The sequence below is a fragment of the Leptosomus discolor genome, chromosome 9, assembly GCF_034619465.1.
Source record: "Leptosomus discolor isolate bLepDis1 chromosome 9, bLepDis1.hap2, whole genome shotgun sequence".
Lineage (NCBI taxonomy): Eukaryota > Metazoa > Chordata > Aves > Leptosomiformes > Leptosomidae > Leptosomus > Leptosomus discolor.
The window spans coordinates 4,854,574-4,871,991 of record NC_141399.1 but is presented as its reverse complement, the minus strand read 5'-3'; the positions used below and the strand labels follow the sequence as shown (position 1 = coordinate 4,871,991).

The following is a 17,418-nucleotide window of genomic DNA, read 5'->3' as shown; positions in this document are numbered from 1 at the left end:
ATGGGATTGCTTTTGCTGCATGTTTTGAGCACAAGAGCATACTTTCCTGGCATATAAAAAGCTAAGTTTTACATTCATTTTAGGCCTACGAGCTAGATACCAAAAGTGATCTTTTTTAGGAGAATATCAACATATTTTTAATTAAAACAATGTTGATATGTCACTCATATTTTTGCCATCTCTGCTAACAACCACCAAAGACAAGTTTTTCATAGATCTAATGAAATATAAAATCAGTTCTTAACTAGTTTAAGTGTTATTGGCAAACTTTTTTCCTTCCAATAGGATATTGTTTTCCTTCTAAGGCTCTTCCTTCTAAGACTTCAGTTAGCATAATTCCCAAATATTTGAAAGGTAAGATCTGTAACATTTTTATTTACAAACTAAAAGCTTAAGTCAAAACACATTTGCATGTCTTGCTTAACACCACATTAAATTTTACTAAGATAAATGCTCGTCTTAGAACTCAGAGAACTGTTACAGTGAAAGACGAAATAAAAACAGTCCTTTCCATATACTCAACGTGATATAAGTTACACAGCAGAGCAGCCCAATTAAACAATTATTTATGTCTCCCTACCCCCAGGATATTCTTCAGGCTATGCATGATTCAAGATGTACTTGTAACAGTTTTGTGAAGCGATGAATAGGATTTCAAAAAACACAATAGTCCCAGTAGTTCAAAACTGATAAGAAAATTTTTTCTGCCTTGAGCCAGAAGTTCTTCCAGGAGGAACCTTACCTTAAAAGCTGCTAAGGACAACACTCTGAACTAGAGCAAGCAGGAAAAGCAGCAAGCTACTGATCACCCACCCATCTTACCTACTAATAACCTGCTGGCTATGTAAGCTAAGGCATAGCTACAACTCCTTGCAGAAGGAATATAATCTTTTTGGTTCAAGTGAGCACATAGGTGTATGAGGACTAGCATATTTGTACACCAGCAAAACCAAGAATTTTATACAGTTGGCAGTAGAAAGACTAAACTTTAGACAGATGAGACTCATTGAGAACTTTAGCCCTGCAGAATCTAGTGACTATATGGGACTTTCTGGATATCTTGTTTCTTTCTGCATATCTTGTTTCTTTCTGCTTAGAAACAAGAAAATGTTTGGTCACCATCTATGACACTTACTTTAAAAAAAAAAAAAAAAGCAGATCCAGTCTTAGCCCCTGTTCAAACTTCAGAGGCTCCAGGACAACCAAAAGCAATGAACAATCTGAGGAGTCCTTCGCTTACATGGACACGGACCAAGTTCTTCCCCTGAGTCTCATTCAGGGCTTTATACAATACAACTAATTTCTCAATTCTTTTTGATCTATTAAAAGCATCTCCCTGGAAAAAAAAATGTCTTGGAACAAAGCAAGATTACAAAAGAGAACCGTGTTAAGTTTCATGTCAACTTATTCCCTTTCTTCTCAACGCATCGGTCTCGGAGGCCTGATCCAGCCCTTGCAGCTGACAACAAAGTGCTCCACTGACTTCTGCAGCCTCTGGCCATGATTCAGAAAAATCAATGCAAAGAGCAAAAGGTCACGTTCTCCACAAGTGTCAACTACCTGTCGAACCAAGACGGAATTGCAGATGCTAGCACACTCAGAAGTAAAGCAACCAACTGCTATTAAACTAATTTCTTAGCACGGCATCCATGTTCCCACACCCATGACTAAGTAAACCTGTTCCTTACTCTATATGCCTTCGTGTAAAACAAAGAAAACAAACACTCATGCTGGTGACAGGCTTTAAAAACAAGGAAGTGTAGTACATAGCTGGACAATTTCAGAGCTTTGAATTCAGAGTGTCAGTGGGAAAGTCAGTTTGGCTTACAACGCAATGAAAAAAAAAAAAAGAAAAAAAAAGGCAAGAGGGGAAAAACTAAAGAGATGCAAATAAAACCAAACTACTGCTAGGTGTTATCCCTCACTCTCCCTGCAGTGAGAAGTGGCATAGAACTAACAGGCACCTATTACAGACCTTTTTCCGTGACTTGTTTGACGTGCCTGGCAGTTGGCAGAAGGAATGCCTCTTCCAGGCACAAGCAGTGAGACTGTCCTCACACTTCACATCTCTATAAATGCACACGCTGAACATGAAGGTGTGATCTCCCATGCATTTACAGAGCAGGTATGATGTTCTACCGCCCTGTTCGTTGATGATTTTTGTATCAATTGGTTAATTTGTAATTGGATAAAAATGTCATCCTCATACAGAGAGGGAAGCTTTTTTTTACCTTTTTTTAATTCATAAAACTTTATAATAAAAAGTTTCACTGTCATTTCTTTGAATGCTGGTTGAATAATAGTGACTCTCAGCAGAGCAGCGTAAATTCCCAGCACACACTTGTACGTTCCCAGCCAACGCAATCCAGGAGTCTAAACAACCCCCTCCTCATAGGTCTAGACTTCTGAAAGCAAACGCGTGGTCCCAGCTTGCAAAAGTGCTGCGAAACTGTCACTATCGCTAAGTCACTTAATGAACCTCAAAATTTCACAGTTTGAGCTCTGGGATTACAGACCATCCCTGTGGATAGCCCCATGAACACTAATAATGCACATCTCCGACGCATTAGATCTTCTTGACCTCAGAAGTTAAGCAACTTACAACTAACTTGAGTCACATCCGGTAATAAGAACTTCTAATTAATGACTCTTAATTGCTGCCAGAGTGCTGTATTCCCACACCCATGATCAAGCATGTTCCTTACTCTGCTAACCCACAGTAAAATTGTGTAACTCTTACCAATCCCATGCCTTTAGTACCCACACAGCTGAGCCATTCCTCTGGTGCTTTAGGAGCAAAGACATCGCCGTACATGACAGTGAAACAAACTGTACAAAGTCTACCCGCCATTCCAGCAGTTGTATCATCATTTGCTTTCTCGTTGCTCTTGCTGTTATTTTTAAATGATTACCCATACAGTTCAAAAAAAAGATAAACATTGGTTTTTAAATCTGATTTCATGCGCAGTCTTTGAGAAGACATTTCAGATTTCAAAGCATTTTCCAGAAATTAACATAACCTCCTATAAGCCATATGTGGTAGGGACTTCTTAGTACATTTGCTTTACATACCTATGCACATGAGTTACCTAACTTTCCAGAGCCACAGCAAGTTAAAAGGGAAGGGGGGGGGGAAAGACATCTCTGCAACAAGCAGTGCCCTGGGTGCCAGCCCCCAGCTCACAACGCTAGCAGGTACACAGAAATACCCACCAGCCATCCAGAAAAATGCTTTTCTGACAACACTTACAGTTTCATTGTTTGTCACATGGGAATTAACCATCTCTGAACACTGAGATACTGCTTCTGCAAGGTCTGCAGGCCTCCCATAACAGGAGCACTCCTGTCCACCCCAGGGCAAGCCCACGCTCATTCCTGAGGGGACCACCAGTACGCCGCTTCTGCAGGGAAGCAAGAGCCCTGAAAGGAGCCAAGCAGCTACAGAGGAACAGCCACTTGGAGGTTAACTCATCCTCCCTAGGCAAAGCTGGACCATGCCCACCACCTGGAGCACACCAAGCTACCTTTAAGCTACCTCGTTGCTGCTGCCGCACGCCAGCACGCCGCCCGGCCATCCCTCAGACAGGCCACCCGCTGCCGCTACCAGATGCTTTGCCTTTTGCTTCGACAGGAACCCAGCGTCCCCGGACGGTATTAGAGTAACTTCTGCAACCCACCGGCTTCGCTTTCAACACTTCTCTTCTGATTAAGACACACCGTCCTTCGAATCGCACATTGGCAGCTGCCAGTCTTTTCTACGCAAGTAAAGCTACTTAAAACCAATAGAACACACATAATTCACCCAAAATAATTCACCATTTTCATGACCAGCAGTTTTATACGACACAAGTTTACAAACTGCTAATATTGCGCTGAATTGGAAACATTTCCTAGAGCTTATGAAATATTTTTGTTAAATGGATCCACACCCATGGCTGTTACCGATGATAAACGAAAACGGTTTTGTTTCTCCACAAGGCACCTGCAATAACTGAGCAATAGCAAACAGGCACCAACCAGAGCTTCCTCGCCCTATTAGCATTACAGAGGAAAGCCTCCCCTTCTGCTGCTAATGATGTGCTCTACCCTGTATCCCCAGGAGACAAATGACTGCACTGGCTGATTGACTCCATCACAGGGCCATCGTCCATCAATGTATTGCCTCTCTTATTGAAATCTCATCTCGGCAAGAGAAAGTACTCAGTACCACTTCCGAAAAAAAACAGTGAAAGCACTTTCAGAATAAGAGCTCCAAGATATATAATTAGAGCCAAATGTTTCAGGAGAAAAACACATTTCCAACAACCTGAACATATACGCATGCTTTGTCCAAGCAGGACAAGTAAGATTTATGTCCTTCTGCTAATCATCTTTTTTTTTTTTCTTTTTTAAACAAAGGAATGAAACACCTACCACAGACATAAATTTCTTGATCAAATTAAGACACAGACAGTGAATACAATCATACAGATTAAAAAATGGCAACTGGAGGATATTTAGCTAGCTGATTTGCTAAAGGGGGAATTCCAGCCTCTTTTATACAGGCTCGTATCACATTAACATCATCCTATCCCCACTGACACCTGCAAATAGAAGTGAAAGAAAATACAAATCCTTCCATGTATTTATTTAGCACATAGATAAAAGGAAGTAATCCTATTCAATTAAGACCTACCCCTACAATTCAAAAAATGCTGTACATTTGGGACCAGGACGCAGGGGGTAACCCACACTCAACACTCATCAGGCAGTGTGCTGATCAACTTTACAACATCACTGAAGCCAACAAATCCTACTATTTCTACATCCTCCGTCCACCTCCCCAATTCAACCACGTTAAGTTGCATACGAATTACACGGACACAGTCCCCCATGCACAAAAATAATTTAGTTCAGGAATATTTCAGATTATCATCAGTCTCACGTCTGTCTATTCAACAATATAAATCTGAAGAAGCCAGCTTTATCTCAGGCAAGATATTTTGTCTCACTTAGCACCTCTGCATGTTACAAGTAATCCATCATAACTCTAAAATCTCAAAGAAAAATCTGCTCGAGAAAACACGTCTAAACATTTATTCCTTGTTTAGCCCTAAACAGAATCCACAACTGACTCGTTCTGCTTCCATTTTAAAGACAACCAATCTGCTAAGATCCTCAAACTAAAGTTTCTAGAACTCCTTAACACAGAATCATTGAATGGGTTGGGTTGGAAGGGACCTTACGGATCATGTAGTTCCAACCCCCCTCCATGGGCAGGGACACTCCCACCAGACCAGGTTGCTCCAAGCCCCATCCAACCTGGCCTTGAGCACTGCCAGGGAGGGGGCAGCCACAGCTTCTCTGGGCAACCTGTGCCAGTGTCTCACCACCCTCACAGGCAAAAATTTCTTCCTAAAATCTAATCTAAATCTACCCTCTTTCAGTTTAACACCATTACCCCTCATCCTATCACTACATGCCCTTGTAAAAAGCCCCTCTACAGCTTTCTTATAGGCCCCCTTTAAGCACTGGAAGCCACTATAAGGTCTCCCTGAAGCCTTCTCTTCTCCAGGTTGAAAAACCCCAACTCTCTCAGCCTGTCCTCATAGGAGAGGTGCTCCAGCCCCCTGATCATCTTCGTGGCCCTCCTCTGGACTTGCTCCAACAGGTCCATGTCCTTCTTACGCTGGGGGTCCCAGAGCTGAACGCAGTACTGCAGGTGGGGTCTCACAAGAACAGAGTAGAGGGGGAGAATCGCATCCCTCGACCCGCTGGTCGTGCTTCTGATGTGGCCCAGGATACCACCGGCTTTCTGGGCTGCAAACACCCACTGCCAGGTCACGTTGAGCTTCTCGTCAACCAAGAGCCCCAAGCCCTCCTCAGCACGGCTGCTCTCAACCCGTTCTCTGCCCAGCCTGTACCTGTGCATGGAATTGCCCCGACCCAAGTGCAGGGCCTTGCACTTGGCCTTGTTGGACTTCATGACTTTGACACAGACCCACCTCTCCAGCCCGTCAAGGTCCCTCTGGATGGCCTCCCTCCGCGCCAGCACATCGACTGCACCACACAGCTTGGTGTTATTGGCAAACTGGCTGAGGGTGCGCTCAATCCCACTGTCCACGTTGCCATACTCATATTCCCATGTAAATTGTAAATGCAGTTTCAGTTTGCATCTCCATATAGCAACTGACATAGAGCATGCACTGTGCTTACTTAGATACGGAACATTCCAGCTCTCAGCAAACTGCCATAAAATGTATGCTTCAAAATGTTTATCAGTCAGAAGATTAAAATCAATTTGAATATTACGAGACTTCTGCGGTAGACAAAATTACAAATTTTTAGTACTTTGATCCTTGTAGCATAGGAGGTTACTCCACAACCCCAGGCCAGCATCTCAAATAAGACCACATACAGTTCAAAATCAGGCCTCCTGGTTTTACAATCCATACTTTAGGTCCCCACAACCCCTTTTTCTTATGCATTTCCAGTATTACTTAACAGAAGATTGGCTGTGGGTGTACTTTTAACTTTCAGAAACAGAGGCAGCACTTCAATAATAAAATACTATCAAAACAACGCCCAGTTTTAGCCAGTTTGTTCTGGTTTTTTTTTTTTCTAGGAAGGAGTAAAGATTCTGAAGATACGGAGTTGCTGAACAGTCAAACAAAACCTACCAGGCCAGCAAGGAGAAGTCATGCTTTTCCCTCTCATTTATATTTGAGACAGTCAGAATTACAATCTTTCCAAGGTTTAACAGGCAGTGAATTTGTTGATGTACCAATTAGCACTCTGCTACAAAGAACGTGCTCCTAATTAATAGCTGGCTTATAGGAAGAGTGATGTTAAGGATTTGGTCGTACCTCTAAACATACCAAAAAGTGTGAAAGGAGCTCTGGTTGACGTAAAGAAAATCTGTCTGCACAAAGAGACAATCAATGTTTTTAGCATGTATCAGCTGTAAAAGGAACTTACATAAACGTAATGGATGCATTTCCACACTATTTGTCGTATCTTATAATCCTGGACATCTGCTTAGGGTAGTACATACGGGTTACGCAGCATTCGTGGTCTGCTATTTTTGCCATGTCCTTATTAAACATGAAGTGACAATAACGATAACTTGCCCTCACCTGCCTGGAACATGCACACTTTAAATACATACTCACAAACCCACCTGTAAGACCCCTTCCCTCTGGAAATGCCCAGATTTCTCCTTTTACCTCATAAAAAAGGAGGCCAGTGCAAAAAGAGATGTAAATACAGCTGCAAACAGTCACAGGGAGAGTCTGTATGAATCTTATTTCAGGTCAGAACTACGCGTTATGAAACTCCAGCGCACCTTGCGAGTGACCTACATTCTGGGACTGGAACCCACTAACCTACAGAACCACCTGAAATCCCGCAAAACAGGTCAGTGGGTTTCCTCGTAAGAAGAATTACGCAGACAAGGAGATACACACATAACAAAGGACAAGCAGAGCACATCCTTCACCTAACGCAGGAGCACTCTGCAAGCCATATCTCACACCCTGCTGCCATATTCCTGCACACCAGCAGGACTCCTCAGAAGTTTTGCACCGAGGGACCCTGGAAGGACCTGTCCGCTTGCACAAGCCCAGACAGAGTAGGAAGAAGAGGAGCAGCACCGCAGCAAGGAACAGCGAGCCTGCTAACACAAAGCGGGTCTCACAGCAGCCCGAGCCCAAGTGACACCTGACCCACAATCAGCAGTGAACCAGCCTGCAGTTACGGCAGGGGTCTCCAACCTATAGCACAAAAGCTAGATGTAGCCAGCCAAAACAACCCACCTAGCCCACAGCACATTTTCTGACTCCTTTCATCCCTCAAGGATCTTGGGATTCCCTGCTTTTTCTTTTTTTTTTTTTTTTGAGGGACCTCACAGTTCAGCCCACAGAGCCCCACAGCACTGTGAGCTGTTGGGGAACACCAACGTGCAGCACAGGACAGTCAGCCAAGACCCCGCAGGAGCCAAGGGTGGCCACAGAGAGCCACACTTTGCATCCACCTCGTCCCTCCTCTCAACTCTGGGCAACACTGCCCGTTTTCTTATTTCCAGTTCCACTTACGAGATGAATGCACCCCAGGGTGCAAACAGACACGCCAATCGTGCAAGTGCAGCAGCCCCTCCGCAGCCAGCTGATGGGAACATGAAACAATCAGGGCAATTAAGAAAGGCACGCAGAGAAAGCCGCTCCACATTCCTCTGCCTACCAGTTCCCCACGAGGACCTGCCGAGAGCAAGGGGTCAGTATCCCAGTGGACACGACGTCTGTTTACAACAACAAAAGAAAGTTGCATGCCCGCTCCTCCTACACGCATAGGCATACTTTTATTTAGATTCCCGTCTCCCAAAAAAGCCTATGGAGGATGGGAAAAGTGAATATTATCCACATTGCATATTAGCAGTGATAGATGAACACACTCTGTCAGTTTATGCATTAGATCTTTACACAGTCTCCAACAGAAATCAGAGACTGATATTAAACCCTACCACCCATGATTATTTAACCCAAACAGGTAATCTACATAAAAGTTGTAACACACCTTATCCACGCTAAAGATTTTACTATTTTTTTAACAAAAAGATCTTTTTTCCCCTAACAAAAAAGCACCACAACAGGTATAGCTATTACAGGACCTTCAGGAACAAAGAGCAGTAGAAGCAAAGTGAGTCACAGCAGCCACCACACTACCTACTATGTTGGTCACCTACAGCATTTCGAGTACCCCAATTTGACAATCATAGCAAAGGGGTATTGCCTTGGTGCTGCACATCAATACTGAGGATTCTCCCTGCTGAGAATGATTTCCCAGAGGTGCTGAGACCCAAGAGAAATCCTGGGGTGATGGTAATGAGATCATTAATGCCAGAGCCAAACACCAGCAAAGAGCAAATCAGGACACAACTCTTACTTCTTTCAAACAGCTCAAGTACAAAACACACATCTTATGCCAGTGTTATGCTTGCATCACAATGACAGATAATAGTTGATCTGAAGATGAACAGCTTCATCTGCTTAGATGAAGTCTCACAGACTAACTCTGTGCTATTTAAAAAAGTGTAGCATGAATCTGTACCAGTAGTCAGTTTATAACGGATCAATAGCCCAAGCCATGTGGCTCAGACACCTGGGGTCCAGCAATACAAATCATTAAGTCAAACTTAGTGGATCACCAAACCACTTGCTGCGAACCATCAGCATTGCCCGCTCGAAGAATGCGAGGTTTGCAAAAGGCTCCTCCTGTCCTTAGCTCCCCTGCCCTGGTGGGGTTGCCAGACCTCGTAAAAGTGCTCCTGATCTACAAATGCAAAAAGTAACAGCTAATTACTTTTAGGCAGTGTCAGTAAACAATGTATGAGACAACAGAGGTCTCAAGAACTCCTTGCATGTGGGCAAACATTTTGCAAATAGGTATTGTGCATTCCAGTGCTCAAAACCACCTAGGCAGCATTACACTGTTCCCACCCATTACCAACAAAGCGAGACCCCAACCAGGCACATCTCCAGGGTCTGGATGGCCTCACGGAGCACTAGCATGACTCTACTCTGGTACAGACCATGCTTTGCTCCACCTGATCCCACTGCCATTTAACTTCAGCGATCAACAGGAAAAATAGGGATGATTTAACCATAAATGACCAATCAGTAAAACAAATATTCCAGAGCAAAGGCACCAAAGTCCCTTCCACAACAGCTTTTTTCCACACGAGTCACATACACCATCTTGATAGAAAACAACCCACTTAAAGGTGAGCTGTGATGCTAAATGAAACCCACCTTAATGCAGCTGAAATCTAATTAACTTGAAAGAACTGAATCAAACCACTTTGCTTCCAACCTACACCACAGCTACACACCACAGCAAGCATCGTTAGAAGATCAGATCTGCAAATACATGGCAAATAAGCAGGGCATATATTAGTTGTATGGAGGTCAGGATCATGAGCCTGATTCCTCATTCCAGGAATAGCAGGACTATCTGGTGTCTATTCTGGTCAGCCCAGCTTGGATGCAGAACAAGAGAATACTTTTCAATGGTGACACGGACAGTAGTTTATGTCCTTCAAGGTGCTAGCTTAGATTCTGCAAACATGCAAAGGAGTTTTCCGGAGAACTGAAGGGGAAATGAAGGCCCATATCTAGCCGAGACACCTGTTCCACACGAGAGAAAATTCTTTTTAAAATTACAAATAGTTTCAGCTCAGCCTGCCTCCCCTCAGAAATAAGGACGGCAGGAGAGTGAAGCACTACTGACATAACACTCCTCAAGCACTCCACAATGAACCCTATGTTCAAATCACTTGATGCAAACTCCAAACCATGCACTTCAGGCATACAGGTATTAGGAACACATACAACAGAAATGCTTACTAACTGCATGCCTTGCAGAGGACATACACACTACAACTTGTTAATTTTTACTAAAAAGTCCCATTGTTTTGTTCATTTGTACATCAGACATCCAGTTGCTGCTCTCATGTCTTCCCCTGTCTTTTTTTAGTGCATTTCTCTCTAATCAAGGCACATTCATGATGGAGGATGTGAAGTACAGACAAGGAAAGCACTTACTCTAAAGTTAGAGAAAAATTAACATCAGAGAAGCTCCACCATATCGCACCGCTTGCCTATTTACCCAAAAAGAAAGGTTCAGAAAACAGTAACTACCTCTGTGAAGTCAGAGGGAGGGGAGAAATATTCTCCTTCACAATGATGTCTGAAAGCAACTCCATGCAGAAACACCCCGTGCCTGGGAGGAGAGAGGAAGCTACAAGAAGACATGTACAGGAACCCAACAAACCATCAGAGAACCAAAGGGCAAGAGGAGCAAGAATATCATCAAGAAAACCGAATGGAAATAGGGAGCCGTCACCTACCCTCCAATAGCTCCCCATAACGAGAAACACGAGGACAAACTCTGCCCTCGCATTCCTAGGAAACACAAAGCAAACCTGCCTTCACATTTGAAGAAGTAATGGATATTGCAAGGGAACGTGTGTCCGTGGAGCAAACTTCCTGGCAGAAATTTTAGTTCAAGTCTTCTCCTGTGTGCAGGAGGCGGTGGGGCTACACCAGAACAAACCACAGGAGCCACAGGACGCAAGTGGAACTGGTGGCCAGCACCAGTTCCCTGCACCATTACACCAATACAAAAAACCTTCAGGAAAGAAAAAAAAAGTATTGTACGCCCCAGCAAACAAACACATTACCACTGCTCACTCCCAAGCTAGCCAGTTAAATCATCACCTCACCCAACTGAATGTTGCGTTGAACACAGCTTTTATCTTTGCTATGATCCTCACAGAAGGAAAACCATAGAAAAACTCAACATACTTGCCTAAATAGAGCACAATAAAGTTTAACCACAAAATAGCAAGAATAAAGTTGAGCAAAGGAATTGGTGACATACTGTGACAAATCCAGTATTCAAGTAAGTACTACAGGTTTAATGTAATCTTTGCATGACAACTCCCAGTTCTCTTGAGATGGGATTTGACCTCATTTTTATTTAAAAGTACAACTGAAATATTTATAAACAGCCCCTTGAAAAACTATTCAGGTGCCATTTAACTGTTTAGCACCTACAGTGATTTCGACTTGTCAGGTCAACTCTAAAACTCACTGTGTTTGAAGCTCCTTTTATGAGATCCCAGGGAAAGGGGATAGCTAGATCTGAGAAAGTAAAACTTCTAACTGCTGCCAGCCACCCCTCCCACACACCAACAGATTATATCAAGTCTGAAAAAAAATATACACACGGTGAGAATTAGCTAACGTCCTAACTAGTTCTCAAATCAGAGAATATTTATCAGCCAAAGTAAATTCTACAGCAAATAATTGCCTTCGTGGGGGTGGGGGGGAAGCAGGTTATACCAGACCTTAATACACCTGGGCACACTGTAATTGCACAGAATAATTTGATGAAAACCAGTTGTCTCACCACATCTATGATGTCTGTCTTTCACTACTTTGTTGAGTTTTTTAAAAAGTCAGTTTGATAAATTTCTAGTAAGTGATACTGAAGTAAGCCTTAATGAAGCAAAGCAGTTTCAAATGTGGAAAAGTGTCATTGACTTGTCAAATTGCAACTTAAAAGTCAAGCTCATCAGACACCTTATATTTCAAGCAATAAATTATCAATCATCACTCGTTAAGCATCTTTACATCAGTCATTTATTTAAAAAATTCTGAAGAATTTCCCAGGCATTGACTTGTACGTCACATACCGTAACACTCAAAGCAATACCACAACAAAGAACTCTGACCTCCCAGGTCTTCTCAACACACGACGCTCGCTCACAACGTTCAATTACTCCTGCTTTCAGTTATATTTATGCATAAACGATATAAATATGCAAGAAGACATGATGGTCCATTGAATATTTTAAATACTTTCTCAAATTCTACAAACAAAAGCAATTTAAAAAGCAGCAAAAATGAATAGAAAGCTGATGAATTAGAATCAGAAGCCATTCATAAGGGTCCATTAAAAGCTAAACAGAAGTACAGTGTTCTAGACCCGAGGTTCACATCTGCGAGTGAGGCTGCAGCTCTTAACCTGAAATCATCAACTGCTAGCCCTCTTAATGGCCCTTTAAAAGAAAAAAACACCCTACTACCTCAACAAACAGTTTGAAAATTATCATTTAAAAAAATAAATAAATAAATAAAGAGCATGCAGAGAAAGCTGCTGCTCTCGAAATGAACATCAGCATGGTGGCCAAATGAAAATGATCGAGCCTGACACAAGATACAACCCATATGGGCTCCCACATCTCATTAAGGCTCTCCTCCTACAAACACCCATGCACATGTTTGACGTGAGGCTGCGAGAACTCGTGGTGACTGCAGGGCTACGCACCGTAGCAGCGCAGCTAAAGACCAGGTGACTGCAGGATCAACACGTTTCACCTGAGCCAACGGGGAAGCCAAGGAAACAGAAACCCACAGAAATCAAGCGTGCTGTGAATGTTTAGTTACATGACAAAACGAGACTGAACAAAACGAGCAAAGAATCAGCTCCAGGTTCATACAGAACACTACTGTCCCAAAAGCTCAACCTTACTCGATGCTCTAACTACGCTGTTTAAAATTGTTTTAAGTTCAACACCTCTGCATATTTTGTAAAAAGCGTAGAGATACTTGTAACAGGCGTGCATCATAAAACACAACGGTAAAGCACCACAGCACTCCACTGCTGCAACTCAGAGAGTTTCAACGGCCCAAAAGCACGCTCCCCAGTAAAAACGTAGGCACTTCACATTGTCTAAAGCACAGCGTGAACAATAACCAACCGAACACGCTTTCGCCTCCTTTGTCAGTCAAGTCAACACAGCCAAGTCGCGTAGCCTGCTGATGAGAGCACCTCCACACGCTGCTTCACTCAAAGGAGGAAAGCGATGCCTTTAACAATGAAAGTCGCACGGACTGCTCCCTCAGCAGAGCAGAGCAACAGAACTCAGATGTGGACGGTACAATAAGAACAAAATCAGAAGTCACTACGGTAGAGCAAATCAGAAAAGGAAAGAAAAGCACCACATGCCTGTTTCAGCGCCATCTGATATTTCCAGAACAAACTTTCAGAACCCATTAACTGGGAGAGTGCGAGTTTTTTTGGGGTGGGGGAGGGGTTTGAGATTAAATTAACTACTGTATGTCAGCTTCACCATCTCATAAGGACTTGCACAGTTACTCAGCAGAAGGCAATCAGAGAGACCCGACAGCTAAAGCTTTCTGAAATCCGCACCATTCCCACACCGAGCACAAAGCCGATTCCTTTTGGATGACAACAGACACCGGGAGATCAACATTTCAGGAAGGGAGTTGTTGTTCTCGTGGCATCTTTAGTTTCAGCCGTTTCCTTTCTCACTCCCTAATCCTCAATCATTTCTGCCTCTGCAAAAGACGCAGGTAAATCTCCACCCAAACCACAGAAAACCATCTGCCCCAAACCACAGCCAGAGGGTTTCTGGCTGACTGCGGATCTCCAAGAGGTCCTCTGCATGTCAGCGACAAAAAAGCACAGAACAAAAAGATTCATGTCGCTGCCACATCCACGAAACATGTCTTCCAGCTCCAATTAAACGCTTGAAAGAGAATTTCTAAAATCCACAAGCTTTTGAACGGGGACAGAAGGGACCGCACCGGGGGGAAGGGGGGATGCAACCAGCCGATATCCAGGCAACAGCGCAAAAAAATCAACAAGTCGGCACAGCCCAGCGCGGAGCGAAAACCGCGCCGAAAGGTGCGGACGTACCTTGTGGAGGTGCCTTTCCTGACATCGCAGATGCTGCATTTGAAGGCTTCGGCGCTGTTCCTGAAGGTGCACACGCTACAATCCCAAAAGCCTTCATCGGCTGCAGGTTTGGCTTGCCTTTTCGGCCTTGAGGAGGGGGAGGGAGAGGGAGAGGGGAAGCGTGTGTGTGTACGTGTGTGTTTGGGGAGGAGGAGAGAGGCGGCGGGAGGAGGAGGGAGAGGAGAAGGAGGAGAGAAAGAAAACACACACATGAGAAACCATGTTACAGAGCCCCGAAACCCAGCGCCTGCTCTCACCGCCGCTCACCCCCCGCGCCCGGGAACAGCCGACAAACACCTACCGGGGCCGGCGCCCGGAGAGGTGCGGTGCGGCGCCGCGCTCCGCCCCCGGCCCCGGCCCCGCGCCGCGGGAGGGCCCAGCCGGGCCGGGCCGGGCCAAACCCAGCCGGGCCGGGCCGGCCGCGTCCCCCGGCGCCCCCCGCACCGCGGCGGGGGCCGCCCCCCCTCCCTCGGAAGGAGGGTGGGAGGGTGGGTGGGAGAGTTTGAAGGCTGGGAGGCGCGTTCCCTCCTCCACCTTGTTAAACCTCCCTTTGTCTGGGAGCAGCGAGTGCGCGGAGCGGGAGTGCGAACGAGCGGAGCCGCCATGGCTGCTCTCACACCAGACCAGCCCTGGCACCGGCGGCAGGCAGGCAGACACCGGCACTCCTCCTCCTCCTCCTGCCCTTCCACGCTCCCTCCATCTTAGGAGCCTCCCTCCCTCCCTCCCTCCCTCCCCGCCCGTAGCCCCCCCACCCCGGCCCCCCGCGTACCTGGCGGGGCGGCGCGGGCACGCCGCCCCCCTCCCCGCACGCTCCCTCCATCTTAGGAGCCCCTCGCCGCCGCGCCCCCCCCGCTTCCCCCGCGGCGGAGCACACGCACACAACTACCAGCCAGGGGCCTACCCACCGCCATCCCCTCCCGCCGCGCCAGCGCCGAGCCGGGCCCGCCGCCGCCGGCGGGGCAGGGGCAGGCAGGGGCGGCCCCCGCCACGCTCCCTCCATCTTAGGTGCCTCTCCCCGCCCGCCCCCGCGCCCCCCGCGCCCCCGCTCACCTGGTCGGGCTCTTCTTGTCGCCCATGACCATGGATCGGGGCCGCCCCTGCCCTGCGCACAAAGACAAGAGGCGAGGGGGAGGGGAGGGGGACGGGGCTGCCTCCGTCCAGCAGGCTCCGGCTGCTCCTCACCCCCGCGCCGCCGCTCCTGCCGCTGCCAGGCTCCGCTCCAGACTAGCAGCGCAGCGCAGCCCGGCGCCCTCCCTCCTCCTCCTCCTCCTCCTCCTCCTCCCTCCTCTCCCTCCCCGCGCCGCGCCGCTCCGGCGGGCGGAGCTCGCCGCCGCGCCGCGGCCAATGGGGGCGGCCCCGCCGCCAGCCCTGGCGGGGAGGAGAGCGGGGAGCGCCCCCCGCGCCGCGCCGCCTCCCCGGCGGGTCCCACCCCCGCCCCGCCGCGGCCCCCCGCCCCCGGCCGGGAGCCCCTTCGGGCCGCCTCCCTCCCTCCCTCCCTCCTTTCCTTCCCTCAGCGCGGCGGGCGCTGCCCCCCGCACCGGGACCTCGCCGCGGCGGGAGGGCTGGCTCCTCTCAGCCGGCGGTGGCGGGTGGCCCCTTCCTTTCCCGTCCCTTCCCCCTCAGAGGGCTCGTCGCCTGCCCGTCCCCGGGGGAGCGGGGGCTGAGGCCGGCGGCGCCGCCGGGGCCTGCTGCGGGCGGGAGCCCGTGAAGGGAGAGCGCGGCCGTGCGGCCCCGTCCTGCCCGCGGGGCGGGAGCGGGCTCCGGGCGGCGGGAGAGGCAGCAGGTACCGGCGGCAGTCGACGGGGGGATGCGTAGGCCCGCTCCGTGAGGGGAAGGGCGGCCAAACCTCGCCTCGACCCGCCGGGCGGCTGCGCTGGAAGTTACCCGGTAGGGCTGGGCAGCCGGGAGCAAACTCCTGCTCCGTGCCCTTTCCTCCAGCATGGGCTCCCGGTGCCTTCGCGAATACCTTGGCTGCCACCTTCATGGATTTCCTTTCAACTTTGGGTCAGGTCACTAGCCTGTACAGAGCCGAGGGCGTTTCGGCAGCGCTGCCGTAGTCTTCCAGAAACATTCCCGTCTATCCCTCGATGGTCTGTCAGCTCCACCGAGAGAACAAGCTCTGGTTCCTCAAAACTCCCGAGGTGGCAAAAAGGGGCATTTCCCCAAAAGCAGCAGTCCTGCCTCGAGTTTCCCCCCCTGCCCCTTTCGGGCCTGTGGAAACGCTGGTGCGATGGGCTGGACGGCAACGTGCCGAGGACAAGCCCTGACCGCCTTTGCTGAGCCACTTTTCACGCAGGGCCAGTTCCTCAGCAGGGGCTGCAGGAGGGGATGGAGGCAATAAACAGCTGAGGAAGGACGGGGGTAAGGAGCCATGAGCAAAGGCAAAAGTTGGTTCAACCGCTCCTAGCTGCACGAGCACAAGCCTTCCAGGGCAGACATTTTTTCACCGTGCTTTCCCAGTTTCTCGGTGGCGACTAAGCCAAGCTAGCAGCTCCAGCCAGTGAAGAGCAAACTTCATCCCCAGGCAAGAAACAGCGCAGGCAGGAGGGACGTCTGTGGGCTGCATGGGGCTGTCCTTGAGAGCTCGGCAAGCAGGGCTGCAGGGCAAGGATGAAGACAATCTGAACAAAGTTAACCTGTGACTGAACGCAAGGAAAAAATACATTGTTAAAAAGCAAAACTGCTAAAAAGCAAACCAACGCAAGTGGCTTAAGGCAGGATATGGTCCTACCATGGCAGGAGGCAAGCACGGCTTAAGGCAGGGTACGGTCTTAACCATGGCAGGAGGCAAGCATAACCACGTCCTGCACTTTAGAGCTTTGGTGATCTGGACTCACAAGCCACAGAGGTTTTTTTCCCCTCCACTGATGCCCATTTTAACAGTCAAATCATGCTGACAGAGTCGCCTTCCCGTATTTAATAGCCATGTGTAATCTACTTACCCTACCCAGCCCCCTCATCCCCGCACAGGTAATTTAACCCTTGCTAGCACCTCTACCAACTGCGATTTACACAGACGAAGACTTCCAATGACTTTTTTTCTACGCCACGCATGTTCCCGAACAATACAGCGAGAAGCAGACATACTCCAAGGGCAGAGTTAAAGTTGCACAATTA

The 17,418-nt window shown here is 47.7% G+C and overlaps 1 protein-coding gene across 1 annotated transcript in view; it reads right to left on the bottom strand.

The window, feature by feature from the left end:
* The window catches only part of RYBP (RING1 and YY1 binding protein), a 42,661-nt gene extending 27,231 nt beyond the window's left edge, over positions 1–15,430 (bottom strand). The window contains exons 1-2 of the mRNA XM_086470109.1: positions 15,352–15,430; positions 14,263–14,388 (exon numbers count right to left, since the gene is read on the bottom strand). Coding sequence (XP_086326235.1) covers positions 14,263–14,388; positions 15,352–15,383 — 158 coding nt within the window. The 5' untranslated portion in view covers positions 15,384–15,430. The remainder of the gene's footprint in view (positions 1–14,262; positions 14,389–15,351) is intronic.
* Between the last annotated feature and the right edge of the window lie 1,988 nt (positions 15,431–17,418).